The sequence below is a fragment of the Sardina pilchardus genome, chromosome 2, assembly GCF_963854185.1.
Source record: "Sardina pilchardus chromosome 2, fSarPil1.1, whole genome shotgun sequence".
Lineage (NCBI taxonomy): Eukaryota > Metazoa > Chordata > Actinopteri > Clupeiformes > Clupeidae > Sardina > Sardina pilchardus.
Window position 1 is genome coordinate 45,293,319 of NC_084995.1, and position 2,500 is coordinate 45,295,818.

Sequence of the window (2,500 nt, forward strand, 5' to 3'; positions counted from 1 at the left end):
CCTGAACACACGGAACATAGAACACACGGAACACACAGCCTGTTGTGCCGTCAGCCTGAAGACACGGAACATAGAACACATGGAACATAGAACACACGGAACACACAGCCTGTTATACCATCAGCCGGAACACACAGAACATAGAACACACGGAACACACAGCCTGCTGTACCACCAGCCTGAACACACGGAACATAGAACACACGGAACATAGAACACACGGAACACACAGCCTGTTGTGCCGTCAGCCTGAACACACGGAACATAGAACACACGGAATACACAGCCTGCTGTACCGTCAGCCTGAACACACAGAACATAGAACACACGGAACACACAGCCTGTTGTACCGTCAGCCTGAACACACGGAACATAGAACACACGGAACATAGAACACACAGAACACACAGAACATAGAACACACAGCCTGTTGTGCCGTCAGCCTGAACACATGGAACATGGAACACACGGAATACACAGCCTGCTGTACCGTCAGCCTGAACACACGGAACATAGAACACACGGAACACACAGCCTGTTGTACTGTCAGCCTGAACACACGTAACATAGAACACACGGAACATAGAACACACGGAACACACAGCCTGCTGTACCGTCAGCCTGAACACACGGAACATAGAACACACAGAACATAGAACACACAGAACACACAGAACATAGAACACACAGCCTGCTGGACTGTCAGCCTGAACACATAGAACACATAACATAGAACACAGAACATAGAACACACAGATTACACAAAACATAGAACTCATATAACTCTGACCTGTGTGTGTGCATGTGTGTGTGTGTGAGAGAGAGAGAGAGAGAGAGAGAGAGAGAGAGTGAGTGTGTGAATGAGTGTGTGTGTGTGTGTGTGTGTGTGTGTGTGTTTACCTGAGTTCCTTAGGCCCTCTTGTCACAGAGAGTGTGGAGCATACACTGTCCTCATCAGAGCTTTTTGGTTCTGCCACCTCCAGACTGCAGACAAACAGACAGACACACACACACACACACACACACACACACACACACACACACACACACACAATCAAATAATCAGACCATATTGAGCGATGCGAATCAAACAGGCTAATAGGCAAACTGGAAAAAACACCATGCCAATCTCTAGCTATGGTGAAGGGTATGTGATGATGTGGGGCTATTTTAATTCCAAAGGCCACGTGAACTTTATCAGGATGCATAGTATCCTGGATCCATGAAATAGCTGGCCTTTAACAATAAAAACATATACAAATCCTCCTGCTCCTATGGGAATTTAACATAGGGGTCAAATACCCTGTAGAAGGTGGTAGAAAGTGAAACCGTGGAAAAGTATGATTGTACCCTTAAGGTTTGCTAGACATACATCTAAAACATACTTGCTTGATACCAGCTTGCTCTAAACCAAATAAAAATGTGCAAATGCAGCAATGAGAGATAAACTTATATGAAAAGAATATTTACTCAGATTTTCAAAGTGTGATTCTGCTTAAATAAAAACATGTAATTTTACTTAGAATAGAAGTATGATTTTGCAATAGATTATAAAACTGTATTTTTTACTTAAACTTGAAAGAATAACTGTTTAGACTTAAAATGTATTTTTTTCCCTTGAATTTGATAGAATGTTTAATCAAAAGATTTAAGTGTTTTAATCCAACTTATATAGTATGTCATGTTTAATGAAATGTGCTTAGAATTAGTATAGAGGAAAAAGCTTGTAGTTCATGTGCAGGCCTGAGTTCAAAGTAAGGTCACCAGAAAGAGAAAAAAAAGAGACAAAGACACTTGATCGTGTCGGAGGGCAATAGGTTTAGACTTGGGCGTGAAAGTAGTATAAAAGGTCTCCTTCGCGGGGACTTAAGGCTCTTCTCCTTTTTCTTTTGGACTCTGAACTTTGCACTTCGAGACTGATAGAATTTTTTATATTGTATTTTATTTTTAATAAAGTCAAAGCCCTAACCTTCTGTTAGGGCATTGTTTAAAAGCCGCCGAGAGTTTCTTTTTCGTGTTTCCTGCCTCCCCTGTGTCAAAGAGAACATCGATCCTCTCGCAAGAGGCGCAAGCCTACAGAGGGGACCCAGTGGGTAAGTTTGTCTGTGGTTTGGGCTTACTTTCTAAGACACCGTTAATGGGCAAATACTTACTGCACAATGCACTGACACATACAGGAGTAGCGAACTCAGCTGTGTATTTAGGAAGGAAAGTTCTATACACCGTAGCGGTCACAAAACCAACTAGGCTTCGTTTAACAGTTGTATTTCTGTAAAATAAGGTCTAAATGCATACCACACAAGCAGGGATATGGTAATTGGTTTTTAATAAGTAAACTTATGTAAAAACTGAGCACAAATTGTTACAAATAAAATCAAAATCTGTGTAATGTCATGTATAATATGCAGATTCATCCTTGAAAAATTCATATTATCTTTTTGCACTGTTAGTAAATTAAAATAAGTTTGTTGTGAGTAAACAACTTACTTTAACTTATTGA

General features: G+C 40.8%; 1 protein-coding gene across 2 annotated transcripts in view; it reads right to left on the bottom strand.

Moving 5' to 3' along the window:
* The window catches only part of LOC134075230 (uncharacterized), a 9,492-nt gene that overhangs the window by 3,219 nt on the left and 3,773 nt on the right, over positions 1–2,500 (bottom strand). For both annotated transcript variants that reach the window (XM_062530786.1, XM_062530785.1), the window contains exon 4: positions 901–984. In XM_062530786.1, the coding sequence (XP_062386770.1) occupies positions 901–984 (84 nt within the window). The remainder of the gene's footprint in view (positions 1–900; positions 985–2,500) is intronic.